Below are 18944 nucleotides of genomic sequence, written 5' to 3' on the forward strand. Positions count from 1 at the left end.
GGTGACGATATTTGCTTTACACTGAACTGTGATTTACATGAAATGGCTTAGGCTTGATTTTCATTTTGTTAATCATTCTCAAGCTTGGGAAAAGTGTGGAGAAACAAGTATTACATGAAAATGAAATGGAAACCCACTTTAAATGATAAAAACTTAGTGAAAAATGCTGGAGATGTCTGATATAAACTTTTGTTCAGATTCAGTTTTGTCCTCAGATCAAGCTGCACAAAAAGGGTAAACGTTGTGCTTACTAAGTGTTAAAATTTCAATTTGGGTGGCAAAATTGTTTCAAAATGCTTGAATGTATCCGTTTTATTTCAATTGACTAAAAGTGCAAGGGAAACATATGAGAAATGTTTCGCAGGGTAAGTTTGATTTCGCCCTTTCCCCTGACACAGCGTGAAAACAAGCATTTCTGCGCAAACAGTTTTCTGCGAGCTTTACAAAAATGGACAGGGCTCGCTCAAGTGTAACATTCTGTCAAAACTTACTTTCATTGGATAGATGAGACCCAAACCTAAGAGTATATGTGAAAAAATTACCCACATGTTGTATATTTTTTAATTCCCAGGGATTTTTCAAAGTGTAAACTTTTTTTTGATACGCACTGTATATTGATATATCCCTATTGATAAAAGCTTGTTTTCAAACAGTCAAAGAATATTTCAACGAGTATTAGAAAAAAAAGAACACATGGCCGAATGCAGAGATTTTTCACTAGGTGGTGAAGGGGGGGGGGAAGCATGCGTAAACTTTAAAAAAAAAAAAAAAGCTTGGGAGTAAAACAACCAAGCTTGTCATTTGGGCGTTTTAGATTTTGTCAAGAGAAATAGAAGGATTCTGTGTGTACTTTTGGTGAATTTTGTGAACAATTTCAGTAAAAAATGTAAGTTTTCAAAATTTGTGGGGGGGGGGGTAACTGCCACCCTCCTGCATACGGCCGTGCATGGAGGCATAATCATTATATGCGGCTGGAAAGAGTATCTTCTCTCAAATAATTTGATACCATATTTATGTGGTATGTCTTCACACTTTAATAATTCTTTGCAGTGATGTAAATTTTGATTTGCACAAAAGTAAGGCATGACTGCAATGAATGAATCCAGATTTTCATGATGCCATAATCCTACATGAGTTAGTAAACATATATGCACATCCCTTGTCAATAAAGTTAAATTGAGAACTGATAATAAAAAGTGTTTAAACAATTAAACAATTACATGTATAATATAAATTATCGAAAACATGTTTTGAATTTGAATTTAATGCAATCCTTGTAGGATTATGACATCATTGACATCTGGATTCATTCATTGCAGTCATGCTTTACTTTGGCACAAATAAAAATTTACATCACTGCAAAGAATACCTACTGATCATCCAAGCATTAACACATACCCCATAGATATGGTATCAAATTATTTGGAAAAACATACTCTTTCATGCCATTTTTAATAATTACGTGTTCGTGATGTATTTTTCTGTAAATTGGGGATTCGAGATGTTAAGTTTTTATTGAACTCACCCGGTATAATAATAATATAACATGCTAAGATGGACAATATTTCAGTTCAATTCAAGATTCCAATATCTTCATACATGTATGTACTACTGATATTTTACTCAGTAAATGAAAAACAAACTGAAAGATGGATGTTTGAATGGTTCAGCTTTTTTTTTTTTTTTTTATGTATAAGTCAATTTCAAGACTAATAAGATTTTTCTGATGAGTTTCAGCTATACTCCTGAAGGTGTGCTACTGTAATGAAAAAATAGAAACATGCATGAACTCAGGGTACTTTTCCTTTGTATCCAACTTACCGCCTTTGAATATATCCCAGTGGATGCATAACCAGCTATAGTGTGTGCGTCTTCAACACTGATGGACAGAGATGATACTGAATTCCTGAGCATGGCGTTGGTATCTTCATCCCGACTCTCAAAGGTTACATCAACCAAGAAATCCATCTCCTCCTCATCTTGGCTTTGTGTGTACTGTTGTAGCAGACACGTGGTGATATACTTGGCAATGTTTTTGTCCTGTGACACAGTGAAGTACAGAAGATACCTAAACTCTTCCTTCCTAGGGATCACTACTTCCTCAATCAGCCTGTTAAATTCAGTGCGATCTAAATCATAGAGAGAAGCAAGATAGACTGCAGCCATGTACTCCTGGAATAGTTTATGTGGAAAGAAGAATGTTGACTGCAGGTACGGACTGCTCTTATCATGAATGGATGAGAGCTTATTCTCCTGTGACAACACCCCTACTTTGCATGCTGTTTCCACAGAGTCTGAGAACTGTTCAAGATCTTCCTCATTGAAAATAAGGTTGTTAGATTGCAGACCAGTAAATGCCAATTTGGCAACAGGTTCCATGAGTTTTTCAATTTCAGAGCGATAGGTATTGAATAATGTGCTTCTTAAATCTGGGATCTCTTTCTGGACATAACGCACCTTAAGGAATTCAAACACTTCACGGAATATTTCAGAGAATGTTTGAAAAGACTTCAACTCTTCTTTCTTGTTGTCATCAAGTTCTCTCCACATGTGACAAAGTATAGATATGTAGATAGGATATGGTGCCATATTCTCTGACATGATATCATTGCTTTCAAACAATTGGATGAATTCATCTGCTGTAGCCTCAGTGTCTTTGAAGTAATTGCGAATGTAAACCATTGCATTCTCCCTGCTAAAGCCTTCCACGTGGATGAAGGTGTATAGTCTTCTTAAACTCTCATTCCATCTTATTTCAGTGGCCTTCCATGGACGGCTTGTCACCATTACAGGGCAAGTACGAAGTTCATCTGAGCCAAGAATATCTTCAACTGTGATATCACCTCTCTCCAAAGAACGTACATTTAGTTCGGTGTTAGTTCTTGTGTGCATAGATATACTTGCTGGACTTGTTTCTGATCCAACTTTGAACTCTGACTGAGCACCTTCTGAACCTTGCTTGCTTTCAGTATGCTGTACAACCTTGCCACTAAACTCATCTAATCCATCACAGGCAATGAATACCTTTTCTGGATTTGAACGGATGTACTCTGTGATCTGACAGGCTGTTGCTGGGTTGTCCTTTGAGAGATATGACTTAACAATCTGACCAATTGTGTATCGCTTGGCTTCACGCAGAGGGATAATGAGTACCCACACAAACTTTGACAGATCTGGACTATCGTTTATCCAGTCCCATGCAATCTTAGCCAAGAATGTGGTCTTTCCAGCCCCTGCCTCTCCTTGGATCATTATCCGTTTGGGGAACACTCCATTGATTCTGAGATTAAAGAGATCCTTGTACTCAAGTTGACTCCTTTTACTTCGTTTTTCTTCTTCCAAGAAAAGGCTTGTGTATATATCTTCGAATGGCACAACAGAATCAGGATCTAGTGGATCAGCTCTTATCATACAGAAATCAGTCCTGTACTTGTCTTGGAGCTCATCTTTACATCTCTTGATCAGGTCAGGGGTAAGTGGTTTGGTCTCTGATACTGGAATTGTCACAGGTGTACCTGGAAAAAAAGGTCACATCTTTTAACTTTAAAGTCACATGAAACAATTATAGACATATTTCTGTAAGCACAAGGTTCTATCGTCCAATATGAATTTCATTCTCTTTAACTTTTCAATAGAAAAGTATGCTTCAAAGCATAAATTGAAGTACATGGAAATTCAGCGACAATCATCACCCCTTTTTTTAATTCGGTGCTGATATTGCAAAACAACACATTAACATGAACCTGTAAACAATACATGTAATTCAGTTTCTTGTCAAAATCATGAAGTGACCTCAGGAAATTTGAAGCAGTGTCGATCTTCTCCATAGCATTTTCATACCAGTTTTTATTGAGATTTGACCCAAAACAAGACTGTGCCTCCCTAAAATGTTATTTGAATGGCTGTGGCCCTAAATATAGACCATACAAGAGCGTGTCTGAGTGCATTTTAGTAATTTACTATTTTGTAACAAATTTGGGTGATTTTTTAGTTAATGTGCCTTATGCATACTTTTGTATACAGTCAGACCGCAGCTCGCGCGATAATGAGCATATTCACGAAGATTTATTCAGCAGCCCTCTAGCGGTCTACGAAGGAAAACGTGCGATCAATTTGGCTTGATTTTCCAAGTGAATTGGAGGGGCTGAAGTTATAGCTCTGTACTGGTCGCTAACTTCAGTTTACGTCGAAACGAATTGTGGTAAGTTATTGTCAAGGCCTTCATCTACATTTTGATATATAATTTTTCATATTTCGACATTTTCAACCTACCATTTTTTCCTCTTTAATTGATGCTTATTTTAGTAATATTTTAACTGCGATTTTGTAGTCGGAATTTCACTTTTGGTTCCTGACTTTGCTACATAACCAAATTGTTTCGATCAGGTTTTTTTATGAAGAAGAAAAGTCACTGTTCAAAATATGTCAGAACCAATTTGACGCAAACTCGCCTTATATTTTTAATTTAGAGAAATTTATACCCTAAAAATCAAGAAATTCACGTTTTACCCGGAAGTAACCTTCTCGTTCACTCTACGATGGCGCGAAATAATGCTAAAATTACGTTCGTCGCGGGTTGGTAGGATTTCGCCTTTGGTCCCATACGTTGAAACTTTTGTATTGATGACAGATGGCTCGCATTATTTATAAAATTATGTGAGTGTGGACGGTGGACCTGTTTTTTTTTTTGTAATTAAGACTTAATATAAACGAAGCTCAATAAGTAGATCTCTTCTAAAGTTTTATTTAATGATTATCAGGTTTCCGAATTCCATCAAGTTTTTATAGATTGAGATATTTCTTGATTTATGTTGAAAAAAGTTAACCTTTTTTCTTAATTAGTCGAAGTTGAGTCCCATCATGATGATTTTTGCCCCAGGCTGCGGTTAAGAATTAAATGATGATTAGCTCAGACAGTCTACTCTATAGACTATAAACAGTTTAAAGTCAACTTAAAAGTCTGGTACTAATGTACTCAGTATTATTTATAAACCATTTTGTTCAAATAAAAAAATTGTGGCTGTCGCAGACAGACAGTATTAGTCTCTTGACTTGCATTTAAAATAATTCATACATGTACTTTGAATGATTATTTAGTAATTTAGACTTTTTTTTTTTGTCTCTTCTACACACAGATCTGCACACTTGCTGACTCTGGTCTCTACTCGCTACTTCATTCTGGGAGATTCCATCATGTACTATAACGGTCGGCATGACGGTCGGACTGATTTGGACAAAGCCATTTTTCGTTTGCAAATTTTGAACCGATAATTAAACAGAAAATTGATCTTTATCGATATTGGAAACAAAAAAATTACAGCACAGTTTTGGGGAGGACTAAGAATACTGACTAGGATAGGAATACAGCTTGACAAAAATAAGAATACACAATTTAAAACCAATGAACATTTTTAATGTTACTAATGGTGCATTGCAAGAAACTTTCTACTCATTCACACATTCCAAAATCAAGGGTAAGTCATTTGATTAAACACAAATATGTAGTTGATTTGCAATTGAACATAATTTCTTGCAATGCCCCATAATTATATTTTGTTCTCAAGCAACTCTGTTAAATGTTATCTAATGTGCTGAAGGTTAAGTGTTTATGTATGTTCACAATTTTGTTTTCTCGAAAGGTATAATATATTTGTCCTTTTAATCGGTATTTGAATGTGGTTACGCTTTGTTTTTGTTTTCACAGTAATTATTGCATGTATGAACAGAAGTGAAATATTTGTTGTGAAGCACTGTGTGAATGTTTTGTGATCATGGAGCTATGGTGTGATGGTATTATAATTAATTCATCATTTTTGTTATAAGACTGTAAACCTGGTGGATGTGAGGGAGTGGCCTGGATGAAAGGAAAGTGAACATGTGTCCAATTACTGATTTGCATATGTTTAGACAATTTTGTTTGTGGATAAATATTAATGTGCATTCCCTACATTCCATGCAAAGAGTAAAGGAGAAGTCCACCCCACCAAAAAAATTAATTTGAATTTAAAGAAAAATAAAGTATTGCAGAAAATTTAATAAAAACTATGATTCAAAATTAAAAAAAATTACTATTTTGACATTGAGAAATTTGCCTGATTTTATTAAACAATTATATGCTCATCATGGTCAATGTGCAAATTACAGAACTGATTATGTCACACGCACTCTAATTTCTTGTGTATTTTTTGTTTGTATTTTTTTGTTCATGACATGTATATTTTATTTTGATTTTCTCATTTTCTTTGACAAATTTTGAGAGGGATTTTAATTCCTCAATTAACGTTCGTAGTTTCCATGAATGTAACCTTTTGTGATTCGATGAAGAGTTTTTATATCAAATTTGCTAAAATTGATATAATAAAATGCAACCAAAATTTAGAAAGTAATGTGATGCAAGTGATATAATCAACTCTATTTGCATACCATTGTTTTGTGTATATAACTGTTTTGTGTTAAAAAAGGGAAATTTCTCTATTTATTCAAAGAATTTTTTGTTGATGTGCACTTGACCTTTAACTCACTTCCCTTCCCACCTCTGCCCAAATAAGTGTAGTCAAGAAATTGAAAATCAAAAGTGATTAAGAAGAAGTAAGATTTAATCATAGAGTTATTAATAGCTCCACGATTTAATAATACAGGCCTAAATAGAAATTCACATGAAAGTAAAAAGAGAATAAAGTTGGGTAGGAACGGGGAAGAAATATGATTTAGAGAAAAAGCCAAAATATATCCCCACCACCCCCCCCCCAAAAAAAAATATATCGGCGGGTTCGAACCAGGGTCCCTGCACACGTCAAAACCTTGGTCAAAACAATGCGCTTACGCATGTCGCCAGAGATCGCTTTCGCACTACTTCCGGGTTTTTAATGCTATATGAAATGTTGTAAGTCTGTGCGCTGCTGTTGACCAATCAGAACGCGTCGGCAATTCTACTGCAATTCCAATCATTTTGCGTTGGACATTGCCGTGGTTTTTTGTGGTTCCTGACTTTGCTACATCATAAAATTTCATAATTCTTTTTCAATCGTAAAGAAGAATGTCTACGCTTTACATTGATTATAATATCAATTTGACGCAAGTGTGATTTCTATGCAAAAATACGCTCCGTTTATTCACATATATTTCTTGAAAAAAATCATTTTTTCTAAGCTAAATATCGGTCTTCAAAATACGTTAAATGTGCATTTTATTTAACTGATCAGGAATTTCAAAGCCTTATCTATAAAATGAGACCAAGTTTGTGAGGAATAAACGATTCTAAGAGTAAAAAACACCGATCGGAAAGTTCGTCTTCACAGCTCATTACGTATGCATAACCACGGACGGCTATGCATACCGCTGAATAAAATAGAGCACTTTCGGACGGGCTGCGGACTGACTGTATACAAGTAATTCAATAAAATCAATGCCAGATTTGATCTTTTGAGGAAAATTGTACACTTTTTATCAACTTATGTCATTTATTGGGCCAACAGGTCGTGTGAGCTCGAAACTTAAACAGCTCATTGTTGTAGAGCATAGTTGTAAATGAGAGCCCGTCAAATGTGATCCATAACAGCTAAGGCTTCACCCTGGTCAAATCAGAGCCCATCCCCTCAGCATGAAAGAGTAGCTGTGAGAGATCACCAGGGCCCCATCTTACAAAGAGTTCTGGGGACCACATTTGGTTATCTTGTGTTTTTTTTTTAAATCGTAGGTGATACTATTTCAGTCATAAATTTTAAAAAAAATTCATGGTCAATTTATGTCAGTTTATTTGTATAATGCATGCGATTTCAATCGGGCGCGGTCCCATGGGACAAAAATTGTTTTCTGCGCGGCACCAACTCAATTTACATATAGGAGTGATTTTGATGAGGTATCAAAATGTTCAAGCAAACTGAAACATCACCATTTATAGCCTACCTCTATAAAGAAGCAAGTATTATTGTCAATATTTGATTAATAAAATAAATAAATGTGAACCCGGTCAAGTAGGTCAATGAAATAGTGCCACTAGTTGAAAAGGTACGTATTATTTTGTTTTAGGAATAACTATTTTAACTGATTTATTGAAGGCAGCCATCTTAACATCCTTCTTACCCTTACCTGTCGACTCTGTCAATAGATTTCCAGTAATCAGTTTCTGAGACAGACACACTAGACCACTCTTTTGTAAAGCCTCTGCAAGATGAGCCCTGATGTTTGTGTCTGGAAGCTGTTTATCCCTCCATCTTGTGAATACTGTCATCAAAGCATCAGTAGTATCTTGTGTGTCTTTCTTTATTTTATCAAGAGTCACAAACGAGATATTCAGTTTAACGCCAACCCTCTTGTAGTAAGTAGATCCAATTTCCATTGACAACATCAAAAGTTCTTCCTCACTGACGGTACTGTAAAATGAATGAAAAATAGTAAGAGAGCTTAAATTATTGTATAGCATTATTCAGCACCAAGTATGAAAATGATGACCTATTCCAAAATAATGTCCAGTTTACTTCACTTGGAGGTAAACTGTCAGGCAGAATTTGCAAAGAATCTTTAAATCTACATACAAAAACAGTAGAAATGTAGTTTTTTTTTCTTCCTCTGGGTGGTGATACCATGGGTAGGGGGACGAGTCCCCATCCCATAATTTTCTAATTATCATTTAACAACTTTATGGAAGAAATCGTTTCATCCCCTCTTAAGTGACACAAAGTCTAACAAAATCCCTTCTAAAAATGTTTATAATAATCACATTAGTTTAACTACTGGCAATACATGTATGCATATAGCACCTGACCAAAGGACAGAAAAACATTTTTCATGCATGACATGCATCGTTCATCACTATCTTCACAGTTTATCAAAACAAATGGGGAACAAAGAGGGCCTACATGGCAGGATTAATAGACTAGAACAGGTGGAAGAGAATTTTTGGTAGGTGCTGCATAAATTGTTAACCAAAGTAGCAAAACACAAATGAAAACTAATATTCTATAATACTTTAGAGTGTGTCTTTAATTCTTTTTATAGTAAATGACCTTTTCCAGAGAAAACCACTGATTTTTTTATATCAAAAATACATACAACCCTAATTTCTTTCTCTTAATATTCAAGAGTATGATATCCGATGATCAATATAGGTTTATATTTTCTTAATCCATTATTTTCTAGCAGACTAAAGAAAGAGAGATCTTTAAAGATACAAACGATTTGGTCACATCCCCAATTTGTAAACAAACTAAGTATTGATTTGTTTACATACTGTGGTGGTACTGACATGTCTGCTGCTCCTGTTGAAGTTGATGCTCTTGAAGTTGTTGCGGTTGTTTGTCTGACATCTTTAGCATTTAAAAGAAAGAAACACAAGACATAAAGATGGTAATATATCAAAAAGGGGCTGGGCCAGGATTTTACAATACACTTTCCAGATGAATATTGGACAAGCAAAAAAACAAGAAAAAAGGTCCTCACTTTCAAAATTGGAGGGGAGGCACACCTTGGGTAAAAAATGCATAATTTATTTACATTAAAATTTGGATTATGACATGTTATACATGACATCATTGGCTACCAGACCATGCCAGATGATGTGACTATGGAGAATACCCCTTTCTTACATGAAAAAATTATTTCATCAATTGTGGATGTTGAGTTACAAACCTTTAAACTGTCATACACAGAAAGGGAGAGAATTACGAATGACATCAAGCCACAAAAATAATGTTGAAGTTGATTTCAATCAATACCAAGATCACATAACACCTCCTACAAGTGCCTCCTCCTCCTTTAAAGAGGAGAGTGGTAGAAGCCCGAGTGTGACAATGATGAAGTATGGTATAGGGAATGTGAGTTGATAGGCAAATATGACCATAAACCAAGAATAAACTATCAGGATGACATATTATCAACTTTGAAGAGGACAGTTGTTGTGTAATTAATCTTGTTTTTTGGTTGATGGTATTTTACTCTTGAACATCATGCCAAACATACTTTTGTTGAGATACATAAATGTTGTATTTTTGCACTTGTCGTGTGTCACTCACGTTTTGGATGTCGCGTCACTCACGGTATATAGGAGGGCACCATTTTCCATAGAGAAGGTTTTATTGATTTTGACTATATGTGTTACATAGGTACACTATTTATGTCCATTTTACTGGTACTCACAGTACTCCTGGACAACTACTTGGGCACGAATCCAATCATAAGTGAAAATGGTCAGAAACCCATGTCCAAAATTTGTCATGTCACTAACGCATCATTTTTTAATCATATCTACTTAACGAATTGTAAATTTCAAAGTAAACTGGTAGTGGCCCATGCCAGTCCTACATAGTATATAATATAGTAGTCATGATTGATTCATAACCTTCAAGTTTAAAGATATAAGCCCTTAACCCTCTCCGATTGCTGTGTCACTCACATTTGAAGATGACCAATGGTAATAGTATTGGAAATCCTTATGAATGTCCTTCATTCAAGAAGGCATTTTATGCACATTTTGCAAGCAAACCAATTACCATACTGATCCCTGATAATTCAAATAGTTTTCATTTTTAAAACTAAAGACATGAACAAATATAATTTACCAATGTATATTCATGCTGTCTATTAGATATGATTATTATCTTACATGTACCTGTTGTTTTCTGGATTAGATTCCCAGCTAGAAGTTCTTTGGACAATCCCCCTAAGTCACTCTTTTCTAATCCTTCTGCAAGAAGAGCTCTGATGTCTTCATCTGGATGCTGTCCATCTCTCCACCGTGTGAACATTGTCATCAATGCATCCTTGTAATCCAATGAATGTTGGACAATGATATGATCAAGTTCAGCAGATGAGATTCCCAAATGTATCCCTAAATCTGAATAGTACCTCGGTGGGATGAGCTGGGCCAATCTCAAAAATTCTTCTTCGGTGACAGAACTGAAAAAAAATATGTTGCAAGAGACGAATGACAGACAGACAGACAACATGCAGACGCCATTCGTATCCCTTTCTAGTCTCGCCTTCACCTCTAGTCGATGAGACAAAAAAAAAAACCAGCCCATTAAATCCACATCCCATGTTTGTCACCAGAGCAGTACATTCATGTAAATATAGTCAACAATAAAAACAATTACTGGCGTTCACTACAACATAATATTAATAATAATAACGGTATATTTACCCAGGGTAGCCACTTCAGTTCCAAAAACTGTTCTCCCAGCGGGCACTGCTATTATTATTACCTGTCTAAGCTAGGCTACCTATTCAGGTGCACACAGCTTTTTGAGGAATTAATTCCTACATGTACCCATTTACCTCACCTGGGTCGAGTGCAGCACACTGTGGATGAATTCCTTGCTGAAGGAAATTACGCCATGGCTGGGATTTGAACCCACGACCCTCTGTTTCAAAGTCTGGAGACTAATCCACTGGGCCATGGCGCTCCAAGTAAGAAAACTAATGTATTTTCTTTTAAAGACTATGATAATAAAACTGTACTTTCCTTTGCCAGAATATAGCATTTACAATGCTAGTCCCACATGTAGACCTTGATGTTCATAAGGTTCCATGACGTTGTCTCTGGTGAAAATTGTTCCGGGTTTGGGATTCATTTTGGGATTCATTAGGAATTTTCATTTTTTTCTTTCTCTTCGATTTGAATCTTTTTTGGTTTTGATTTGAAAGTAGGTCCAGAGTTCGGTCGGTCCCTGACCATGGTCGATCTGGTAAGTTAAACTTGGATCCATGCAGTTTGGAATTAATGGGTAGTAATTATAATATTATATTATAGTGTAAGAATATGGTGATGTGCCTTCTTCTTACGCTCTAGCTCTCTGCGTTCTTTTTACCTTAACTCATCCTTACCTTCTATTATTCTTTTCCATTTCCATTCTCATTCAATACATGTAGGTCTACCCACACAAAGTCTGGAAGAAATAAGAGGAGAGTGTATTAAAATACTTGTGCTGTTATGTATATTACACAAGACCGAGCAGTAGACGTATAGACACATTTTTGCTAACACGAATTACATACTAACTTAAAAATAATCAACACTACTGAAGATATTTCCTTAAATCATTAAGAATTCAGAAGATTTTTTGATGAGTAATTTAAATCGATTCAAGGTAGATGCCTTTTTTATTATTCTGTTCAGAGAATTCCAGAATTTGGGTACTGTGAAAAATATAGTTTTGCTCGAAATTACTAAGTGATAGTCATTTGACTGTCTGGTATTATATGAATGCAAGGTATTATTTCTCATAAATTTCTTTTGTAGGATATTAGGTACACTATTTCTATCTAGCTGATAAATGAATTGGAATAACTGTAAACAGTCGAAATCAATGACTTTAAGGATACCTATCTGACAAAACAGAATCCATATATCTAAAGGGAACATTACATATTATCCTTAGTACTTTTTTCGGAAGTAGAAATACTTTGATGAGTTTCGTTTGAGAGGCATTTCCCCATCCTGTCCCCATGCAAGAATCTGATAATTAAGATAAGGTAAAATTAATGCACAATACAACATGGATATAGCGCCTGTGCTGGAAGAACCTTTTTAAGTTTCTTGATGTCACCGATATTTCTTGCAACAGTTTTACAAACATTGTTGATATGAAAAAGATTTAAAAACAAATTGAATGTTTTGATCTGGATTTGTCATTAAAACTAATGAACTTTTAACTTAAAAATTCTTCATACATGCAGTAAGCCAGCAACTTATTCAACACACTAATTGCCTACATGTATGTTATTAGAAAATTAGAAGAAAAAAAATTCTTTCTAAGAACAACCAGAGCTTGGAATTTATTGGATCCTACTCTAAAGAACAAAATATCTGTAGAAAGTTTCAGAGCAGCACTCTGACCTACATGAAAGCAGCAGGCTGGCGATTCGCAGTCTACAGCCCTACCGGTAACTTCAGAAAGTTCAGTAGTGAGAAAGTACTATCAGCTGAGACCAGTAGAGGCGCTGATCAGAAAATTGGGATCGTCCCAGTTTAAAAGGGGCTGTCTCAGTTTTCAAAGATTTCTCAACACAAGAAATCTATGAAAGTTCATTCATCTGTCAAGTGCTGACATCAATTGAGTGCGCTAGTCAAAAAAACATATCAGGTTTCATAACAAGATTCTGAATCCCATAATTGCCATCTAGATCTATCTCCTCAGGGCCAGGGGGGTATTCAAAAGTGAAACAAGTGGAATGCCTCTGGCGGTCTCACCTGCATCACGCGATTCCATATAGCAGCAGTGCTGATTTTGAAAACTACTATAACTTGCACAAGATGTTCAGTGATACTTGGTCACTCTTATTTAAACGTTCTATGAACTAGACCAATACACTTACAGAGATATGATGGTAATTCAACAAATACCCCCAATGTGGCCAAAGCTCATTGACCTTACATGACTTTTGACCTTGATCATGTGACCTGAAACTCGCACAGCATGTTCAGTGAATACTTGATTACTCTTATGTCCAAGTTTCACGAGTCAGATCCAAAAACTTTCAAAGTTATGATGGTAATTCAACAGATACCCCCATTATGGCCAAAGTTCATTGACCTTTGACTTTGGTCATGTGACCTAAAATGCGCACAGGATGTTCAGTGATACTTGATTACTCTTACGTCCAAGTTTTATGAACTAGACCAACACACTTTCAAAGTTATGATGGTAATTCAACAAATACCCCACTTTGGCCAAGTTCATTGACCCTATGACCTTTGACCTTGATCATGTGACCTGAAACTTGCACAGGATGTTCAGTAATACTTTATTATTATTATGTCCAAGTTTCATGAATTAGATCCATAAACTTTCAAAGTTATGATGATAATTCAACAGATACCCCCAATTCGGCAAAAGTTCATTGACCTTACATGATCTGTGACCTTGATCATGTGACCTGAAACTCGCACAGGATGTTCAGTGATACTTGGTTACTCTTATTTAAACGTTTTATGAACTAGACCAATACACTTACAGAGATATGATGGTAATTCAACAAATACCCCCAATGTAGCCAAAGCTCATTGACCTTACATGACCTTTGACCTTGATCATGTGACCTGAAACTCGCACATGTTCAGTGAATACTTGATAAAACCCCCATTCCACAGAGAACAAGACCACTGAAAGACCTTTGAAAGACCATGAATTTTGGTTGATCTTTCAGAGGTCTCTCAATGAACCTATAATGGTCTTTGAGGTCTTACACAAGTCCTGACTGATCTTTCAGTGGTCTTCGTGGTCTTCATGGGCTCCAAAACTTTTTGAAACGGTTCAAAACAGTCTTACAACGGTCTTACAGCAAAATGGTCTTTCAGTGGTCTTTCAGCAGTCTTTCAGCGGTCTTTCGATGAACTTTCAAAGGTCTTCATAGTCTTTGAACGATCTTTCGGCAGTCTCTCAAGATTTTTGCGGAGATCACTGTAAGACTCGTGAGAGATCATTGAAAGATCATTCAAAGACCATTGAAAGACCAGGCAAAGTCCATGGAAAGAATTCTGAAAGATCAATTGTTTCATACAAGATCTCTGAAAGACCATTAAAAGATCTCTGTAGGACTAATCTAAGACCAGTAAGACAAGAAATATCCATCAGTCTTTCAAAGTTCTTTGAGGGGTCTTTCTGAGCCATTCCACAGAGATGACAAATTTTAGTGATCTTGAAGACCGCTGTAAGACTTCACAAATTTTAAGTCTTTCAGAGGTCTTTCAACGGTCTCCGTTCTGTGGAATGGGGGCCTATTACTCTTATGTCCCAAGTTTCACGAGTCAGATCCAAAAATTTTCAAAGTTATGATGGTAATTCAACAGATACCCCCATTATGGCCAAAGTTCATTGACCTTTGACTTTGGTCATGTGACCTAAAATGCGCACAGGATGTTCAGTGATACTTGATTACTCTTACGTCCAAGTTTTATGAATTTGACCAACACACTTTCAAAGTTATGATGGTAATTCAACAAATACCCCAATTTGGCCAAGTTCATTGACCTTACATGACCTTTGACCTTGATCATGTGACCTGAAACTTGCACAGGATGCTCAGTAATACTTGATTATTATTATGTCCAAGTTTCATGAATCAGATCCATAAACTTTCAAAGTTATGATGGTAATTCAACAGATACCCCCAATTCGGCCAAAGTTCATTGACCCTAAATGACCTTTGACCTTGGTTATGTGACGTGAAACTCATGCAAGATGTTCAGTGATACTTGCTTAACCTTATAGGCTTATAAGTTTCATGAACTAGGTCCATATATTTTCTAAGTTATGATGACATTTCAACAACTTAACCTTAGGTTAAGATTTTGATGTTGATTCCCCCAACATGGTGTAAGTTCATTGACCCTAAATGACCTTTGACCTTAATCATGTGACATGAAACTCAGGCAGGATGTTCAGTAATACTTGATTAACCTTATGGCCAAGTTTCATGAACTAGGTCAATATACTTTCTAAGTTATGCTGTCATTTCAAAAACTTAACCTCAGGTTAAGATTTGGTGTTGACGCCGCCGCCGTCGGAAAAGCGGCGCCTATAGTCTCACTCTGTCATGCAGGTGAGACAAAAAAACTGTCCCCATTAACACAGACAATCTCAGTTTCTCAAGAAATGATTTGTCCTGGTTTATGAGGATATGGATCCTTGTTTTCTGGAACAATTCCAATTTTTGGATCAGCACTTCTACCTGTTATGTTATTAACGTTACTCCTGAAAAAAATTGGTCTTGTGTGGCCGTAGACCAAAAGCTTCAGTCTCTGTTATGTTGGTTGTTCAGCTGAACTCCGTTGGCTTCACTCACCAAATACAGAGACCGAAGTTCTAGCGTGATCTGTACAGGGGACTCAATGGCCATATGTTAAATGTACTAAGTTCAGATGAAACAGGGAGGTGAAGTCGCGCGACAGCCGAGGTAAATCACTATTTTTGTTACTTTGATTTTTCCCAGTTTTTTGGCAATTAATGCCAAGACAGGCAAGAGGGAATATTAATTTGCATTTCGGTCGCGTCAATTTTCAAAAGTTTGATTCATTAAAGACAAAAATTGAAGAGCCCCGACGGGGGGATTTTGCATTGTAAGTCCCCTAATGGTGGCTGCACGATAGCAAGCCGTCTGTGTACAAGGAGAAATTAAAAAAATTAAAAAATGTTTAAAAACTCCTCGAAACAGACGGCTGCCAGCTGTATTGTGCATGCATGGCCGTTGACCCTCGGCCTCATGGGAATTAAGACCCCCTATGAAACAAAGGTTGACAATTACTAAATAGCAATGGAAATAGAATATCTCGATCATCTCACCTGCATGGCCTGCAGCTGTAGAGTATTATCTGATCATTCTTCCCAGTCAGCATGCCATGCTGGTCGTCAATTCAATTCAATATATACAGCCTAATTGGCCAACAACGTGATCTGATGTGAACACAAGTCCAATTCAGAACTCGATTAATCCAGACATGCCAGTAGATCTTGTTGTTTAACGACTGATTCTGAACACTTGATCAACATCTCAGCATTTTAATAGTGGATGTCTCCATGATGATGATAGCAATGACCACCAATGAACTGTCAAAGTTCGGAATAGATGACGAAGAAGAGTTTGTAGAGTACGCGGCCAATTACCAAAATGGCCGATGTTGACAGACACTTCCTGCAACACGTCACGGGGAATCCCCGAGAAAAACTGTTTCCTAATCGACATATACAGATAGTGCTATTTAAAATCTGTGCCAAGATAAAATCCAATTTTTTTCCGGGCATGTTACTTTTGTTATTCAGCTAACTTTTTATCCGGGGGGGGGCACTTCCATTGACCAGTGGATACCATGCGTGAACATTGGGTTTGAAAAAGCACCCTAAACATATATTTTCCATGTTCTGAAAATGCACCCCTTAACAAGTATTGGCGTGTGAAACCCTACCCTTATAACAAGTATAAAAAAAACCTGGTACCATTGACAAGCATTCCTAGGGGGTGGTCCGGGCTTAAAATATTTAGAGGTCTATATATCTAAATAAATAGAGTGAAATTCACAAAGCAAAATGCTAAAACTTTCACCAAAATCGGATAACATATAACAAAATTATTGAATTTTAAATTTTGTCAATATTTTGTGAAAACAGTTATGTGCACATCGTCATGAATAAAAAAAATGCATACCCTTTTCCAGTATTTTAGTTTTTTGATACCCTTATTACGTTATGTACGTAACGCGCCCAATCTATAAAATTCCCTTTTTAAAGTGTTTTTTTGGTCGCGCATGGTATCGACTCGTCCATTTTAAGTGCCCCCCCCCCCTCTGGGCTTTTTATTGATGATTCCTATAACCATCTTGCTCATTACGAGGTGTACCACAGTTTAATAAGAGTTAAGACAGGTATAACTTACAAAATTAAGGTTTGGGAGAGTAGCATTAAGAAAAGAGAGCAAGAAAGAAAGAAAAAGAGAAATGACAGAGGCTGGGAGATTGAGAGGATAAGAGAATGTGATGAACCGTGGATTGGAGAGGTGGGAAAGTGAGATGGCTTGAATGAATTAATAGGATGAAGAAACAGGAAGAAATACACAAAGTGTGAGAAGATGAGATAAAAAATGGATGCTTCACAAATACAGTAGAGTTGATAGATCAGAGAAGAATGGAAGAGAGAAAACAAAGAATAGATTGAGGAAGGAAAACCAAAAATAATGAAACGAAAATTAGTTGCATTCAATATCGTGAATTACTGTCAATTTGTGTATTATATAATGGGCAAATTAACACACAAGAATAAAGCATTTGGTCAAAAAATAAAAGAAAAACAAATTGATATCAAAAAGATTAGAGATCATAATCAATGCTTGGTATTAAAAGACTAGTCTATCATTAATTAATAACAAAATGCAACTATTGATAAATCGGGGTGTTCGAGTTCAGGCATGAAGAAATTGTCATGTTGGTGTCATCTTTTTCCTCTTATGAAACGAAAATTATCCGTAATTACGAGATGCCCTGACGAACAACGAGCCGACGTAAGAAGCACTTTCGGAATATTGTATATTTTTTGGTTATCTTCTTCCAATTTTATTAAAAAAGTGAAATTTCCGTTAAATGATTACGGGCACTGTGTAAAAAAAATAAAATCACATATTAGATCGAACCGCTACTCAAGTTTATTTGTCGTTTTTTAGAGTCGCACATTGATAGGTTGATTAGAACTAAGATTCTGAATGTCTAAAGGAACTTTCGTCAAATTCGCTTGTGATTGCACAATCCTGATTTCTCACATTTCACTTTTTTCAATTTGATATTGCTGACTGACCAAAGTGTATGAATATAATTGAAAATCTAACACTGATTCTAGAAATGGTAACTACTGAACTTCCTTTGCCCATGATTGGGAAGATATAAAATGACTTTGGAACTGCTTTTTGACTGGCGGAAGAATTAGGGCTATTTTACAGTTTCAGTTGATAAATTTGATCCCATCATAGTTGTCTTCATAAATGTCGATTTATTTTCAAAATGAGCTGGCTACGATACCCTTCTCTGGTCAGTTAGGGAATGGCAGATATATATCTTATCCAATGGTAGTAAACACTCGACCCTCTAATTTCATGTTTATTTTTTATGAATTTTTCAAAAGTGCCATTTTCAACACACAAGTCTATGGGGAATGTTTTACGCGCGTGACGCCGATTAGGAAGGTCCACTTAGCTGAGATTTTGTGACCATTTTCTCCCAGAGCACTCTTTTGGAAGATTGTAGAGTTGATTTCTTTATTTTGTTCAATTTTGCTATTTATTATGGATGGTAAAGTCTCAAAAAATATGTAAAATAATATTATATAAGTATTTTTGTATTAAAAAAAAATGTAAGACAAAAGCTAATAATGATTCTTGTAGTTAACATAGCAATGAAAATACATTGACTGATCTAAGAATAATCAATTTGTATTCTATTTGTTTTAGGACATAAGCATAATATGAAT

General features: G+C 35.9%; 1 protein-coding gene across 2 annotated transcripts; it reads right to left on the minus strand.

Moving 5' to 3' along the window:
• Nucleotides 1-1483: 1483 nt before the first annotated feature.
• On the minus strand, nt 1484-16855 carry LOC129282500 (uncharacterized). Of its 2 annotated transcripts, none has more exons than XM_064115264.1 (6): nt 16278-16855; nt 11821-11882; nt 10607-10893; nt 9230-9305; nt 8089-8372; nt 1484-3515 (listed from the first exon to the last, which is right to left on the minus strand). In XM_064115264.1, exons 2-6 carry the CDS (start codon nt 11850-11852, stop codon nt 1738-1740), a joined length of 2457 nt encoding a protein of 818 aa, XP_063971334.1. In that variant the 5' UTR covers nt 11853-11882; nt 16278-16855; the 3' UTR covers nt 1484-1737. The 2 variants fall into 2 exon arrangements, with proteins under 2 accessions (XP_063971334.1, XP_063971335.1); XM_064115265.1 differs by having other exon boundaries at nt 1689-3515; nt 9245-9305; nt 16278-16638.
• Nucleotides 16856-18944: the final 2089 nt, after the last annotated feature.

This window comes from Lytechinus pictus, unplaced genomic scaffold, assembly GCF_037042905.1.
Source record: "Lytechinus pictus isolate F3 Inbred unplaced genomic scaffold, Lp3.0 scaffold_26, whole genome shotgun sequence".
Taxonomy (NCBI): Eukaryota; Metazoa; Echinodermata; class Echinoidea; order Temnopleuroida; family Toxopneustidae; genus Lytechinus; species Lytechinus pictus.

Excerpts from the sequence above, each read along its gene's own strand:
- LOC129282500 (XM_064115264.1), bottom strand. The coding sequence starts at position 11,852 with ATGAGAATGGAAATGGAAAAGAATAATAGAAG. Across the intron at positions 10,894-11,820 it reads ATGGAAAAGAATAATAGAAG|TTCTGTCACCGAAGAAGAAT; the intron begins GTAAGGATGAGT and ends ATTTTTTTTCAG. Across the intron at positions 3,516-8,088 it reads TCTATTGACAGAGTCGACAG|GTACACCTGTGACAATTCCA; the intron begins GTAAGGGTAAGA and ends CTTTTTTTCCAG.